Source organism: Lupinus angustifolius, unplaced genomic scaffold, assembly GCF_001865875.1.
Source record: "Lupinus angustifolius cultivar Tanjil unplaced genomic scaffold, LupAngTanjil_v1.0 Scaffold_75_87, whole genome shotgun sequence".
Lineage (NCBI taxonomy): Eukaryota > Viridiplantae > Streptophyta > Magnoliopsida > Fabales > Fabaceae > Lupinus > Lupinus angustifolius.
Genome location: NW_017723670.1, coordinates 1 through 4173, shown reverse-complemented (window position 1 = coordinate 4173; position 4173 = coordinate 1). Strand labels below are relative to the sequence as shown.

At 33.8% G+C, this 4173-nt stretch overlaps 1 protein-coding gene across 1 annotated transcript; it reads right to left on the bottom strand.

Moving 5' to 3' along the window:
• Positions 1 to 2784: 2784 nt before the first annotated feature.
• LOC109339451 (uncharacterized mitochondrial protein AtMg00810-like) lies at positions 2785 to 3123 on the bottom strand. Its single transcript, XM_019576891.1, has one exon. The coding sequence runs from the start codon at positions 3121 to 3123 to the stop codon at positions 2785 to 2787; it is 339 nt and encodes a 112-aa protein (XP_019432436.1).
• Between the last annotated feature and the right edge of the window lie 1050 nt (positions 3124 to 4173).

Below are 4173 nucleotides of genomic sequence, written 5' to 3'. Positions count from 1 at the left end.
GAAATATAGGTATGTGTGTGAGTCATAACAATTGATCTTGTGTTTCAGTTTTTTTGTGAGTTACTAAGTAAGCTAAAATATTTGTTTTTAGTGTTGAGGTCCCATATTGTGTAGAATCATGCTCGTTTTATTGCTTTATTGTTGTGTGATTTAATGATATGAATTACGAGTCAATCCCACATCTAACTTCCAACAATTTTAATTATCAAATTTTTTTAGCCAAACCAACAATAAACTGAAAACCCTTTTCAAAATCAGCTTAAAGTAGTAATTTGAATGGCTAAGTTAGCAGTTCCTTGTGGATACGACAATCCCTAATTACTTGTTTGTCACTCCTTTTTTCCTTTCATTCATCCACCATTCATCCCTTCTTCTCATTCTTTTCCTCCTTTTATGGAGCATTTCTTTTCTTAATTGTTAGTTGCACAAGTTGCAAAATTGGCTAAAACATTAGCTTTTAGTAATTTTGAGGTTATTGTATGAAATAATCATTACTGAATGAATTTGCTTTAAGAGTCAGGTGTGTACATATAGTAAGTGTGAAGTTCAATCCTAGATCCTTTTATCATTGTATTATAATTTTGATTTAAACAACCTTTGAATCACAACTTAAAATAATAATTTTTAGTTGAAAGACTAGTATCTAGCAAGTCCTTATGGATACGATAACCCTTTACCCTATACTTGTTTGCGACACTGAGGTAGTTTTATACTTCTATTTGCCAGTTAGCATGTAGGCCAAGTAGGTTAAAACAAACAATGTCTTGATCATATCCATATTTTTCTATCATCTTAGATCATTTTAGAAATGCAAATAAAACTAATGTACAAGTTATCACATCATTTCAAAATTTCATTAGAAGTGTATAACTTAATACTCACATCATATTATCAATACTAACAACAAATTTTCTTAATAAGCTCGATCCAACGGTTGGAAAAAATTAATACCAAACAAGGAATCTAGGCAAAATAATTCTCTTTTGTTGACTGAATATATGGACCTTTAAAAGCTTATATTAAATTCAAGAATGCACCAATTAAATTTGAGAGGTGCTATGGTCCATCCTCGATAAGTTATGTATCCCAAAATGAGATTAATGGGACTGTCTTATACTACACGTTTTATATACTATTTATTTAGTTTTATGCGAATAATGTGATATGTATATATATATTTTTGTTCGTTAATTATTTTCTATTTTCACTCAAATTATTTGAGTAAATAAGCACGTTTTAATAACAAGTTCATTTCTTATACATCTCTCAAGAAGTTTTACTTCTTAAACTTAATTACAAGAAAATTTAAAATTTAATTTTTTTTTATAGAACGACCCAACACATAACCCCTACCTATTCCAAAAGCATACGAGGTGTACTTTCTAAAAAATGAACGTGTCAAAATAAGCTTTGGGATGGGATAAGTATTACTCCCACGTAATTGACACAATCTTCTTATGTTTTTATTTTTCTCCACCCCTCTATATAGATTTTCCTCTTTTGCAATTGGCGACTCAGATTCATTGTAATCTAGATTTAAGAAAAGAGGATATGAATCTTTTGGTAAAGTTTTATTCATGTTAAGATCAATTTAGTCTTTAGATTGGTTAGTTACATTTATGATTAGTTTATTGTTCGACCAGACTGTGACTTATAAGCCTCCAACTATCAAAGAGTTTTATCGTTACCTAGATATGAAAAGAGTGAAGAGACACACCGTATCTTGAACCAAAACCTTAAAGTAATAATTCTATAAACATTTTTCACTTATAAACTCTTTCACTTCTCTATGATATATATATATATATATATATATATATATATATATATTATATTCAATTTGAGACTTAACATTTGAATAAACTTAATATGTACACAATCGCTCTGGTAGCAGATGATTCTTGTCCAGGAAAAGAACATTCCCCACAGCTAATTCTTCTCAAAGAAACAACCTAGCTTAATTTCTTGTCATGTACTAATTTTTGTTAGAAGTAGAAGAAGAACAGAGGAGGAAGAACAGAGAAGAAGAAGAAAGAAGGAAATGAAAGTAACAAGGAGAATTCAATGAGTATTAGTGTATTGCTTTCATTAAAGAGGAAAAGAAGGATTCAAAACTTTACAATGCATATGCCTTACTATTTATAGCAATGATTAACTAACTAACAACCTAACTAAAAATAGTAAGTTAGTTTTAACTAACAAAACTGAATTATACAAACTCAACATTCTTGCTTAATTCAGTTTGCATTGAATGTTTCTAAGCCAATCTTCCTTCTCAAAGCTTCAAACCTTTCTTTCTTCAATGGCTTGGTTAAAATGTCAGCCAATTGATTCTCAGATTTGCAGAATTCCAATTCTAATTTCCCTTTGTTCACTTGTTCTCTTATGTAGTGAAATCTAGTTTCAATATGCTTGCTTCTTCCATGAGCAACTGGATTCATAGCCAAGTTTATAGCAGATTTGTTATCAACCATTAGCAGTAGCTTTACCTCTTCTGTTTCCAGTTTCAATTCTGCCATAAGAGCACTCAGCCAAGCAGCTTGACAAGCACTCATACTGGCTGCAATGTACTCTGCTTCGCATGATGACAAAGCTACAACTTCTTGCTTCTTAGAACACCAACTAATAGGAGCAGTGCCAAGGAAGAAGAGATAACCTGTAGTGCTCTTCCTATCTCTTTTGTCCCCGCACCAATCAGCATCAGAAAAACCACATAGGTTCTTGTTGCACTTCTTTACTTCAGTAGGGTACATGATTCCATAGTTTAGGGTCCCTTTTAAGTATCTAAGTAGCTTTTTTTACTGCAATTAGATGACTTTGCTTGGGAGATTCCATAAATCTACTGATCCAGCCAACACCAAATGCAATATCAGGCCTTGAATTGCATATGTACCTCAATGATCCCACCATTTGTCTATACAGAGTTTTGTCTACCACTTGATCTGTTCCTTCTTCACATAGTGTTGTCCCTGCATCAATAGGAGTTGATACAGGGTTACAATTCATCATCTCAAACCTCTGCAACACATCAGCTGTGTATTTCCTCTGATGCATTAGTGTTCCAGCCTTGGTTTTCTTGAATTCGATGCCTAGGAAGTAAGAAAGTTCCCCTAGATCAGTCATCTCAGTTTTACATAGACACCATGCTCAGTTGTACATTTAGTGAAGCCAAGTTGTAACAGGAAGGCATCTATCCTTTTGTTCCAGGCTCTTGGAGCTTGTTTGAGTCCATAGAGTGCTTTGTGTAGTTTGTAGACCATTTGTTCTCTGCCTTTTGCTATGAAACCAGGTGGCTGAGATACATAAACTTCTTTGTCAATTGGTCCATTTAAGAAGGCAGATTTCACATCCATTTGATGGATATGCCAAGAATTCTGATTAGCCAAGGCAATTACCAACCTTACTGTCTCAATTCTAGCTACTGGTGCAAACACTTGATCATAATCAAGTCCTTGTTTCTGCAGGAAACCTTTTGCAACCAATCTGGCCTTATACTTTGATACTTGACCATTAGGATTAAGTTTGGTCTTAAACACCCATCTAACTGCAATTGCCTTCTTATTAGTTGGAAGAGTTGTTAGTGTCCATGATTTATTTCTTTCTATGGACATTAACTCTTCTTCCATTGCTTTAATCCAGTGAGGTTGATCAAGAGCTTCTTCTACACTGATTGGTTCCATTTCAGCTAGCAATGCCATATGAACAAAATCTCCTTCTGCAGTGATTGTAGAGTCAGGGAACACATCATAGTCTCTCAATCTAGATGATGGTTGTCTTCTTCTTTGTGATGAGGATGAGATAACAGGTTGACTGTGTGAATCATGAGCTGAATTGCCAGGGACTTCACTTCTTTCTGAGTTGTGTGAATTTTCTGTACTTTCATCAATCAGCAGCCTTGATTCATCTTCAAGTGATAAATCTACTTTTACCCTTGAAGTGCTAGCTTCCTCATTCCAGTTCCAACATTGGCTCTCATCAAACTTTAAGTTTCTAGTGATACAGAATTTTTGAGTTAGAGGATCAAAAACTCTGTATGCACCAGTACTATGATAACCAAGGAAAATGAGTTTTGAGCCTCTGTCATCAAGCTTTCCCCTCTTTATTTCAGGAATGTGTCCAAAGCAAATTGATCCAAAAATCTTCAAGTGGCTTACACTTGGTTTTAGGCCTGAC

Excerpts from the sequence above, each read along its gene's own strand:
- LOC109339451 (XM_019576891.1), bottom strand. The coding sequence starts at position 3,123 with ATGACTGATCTAGGGGAACTTTCTTACTTCCTAGGCATCGAATTCAAG.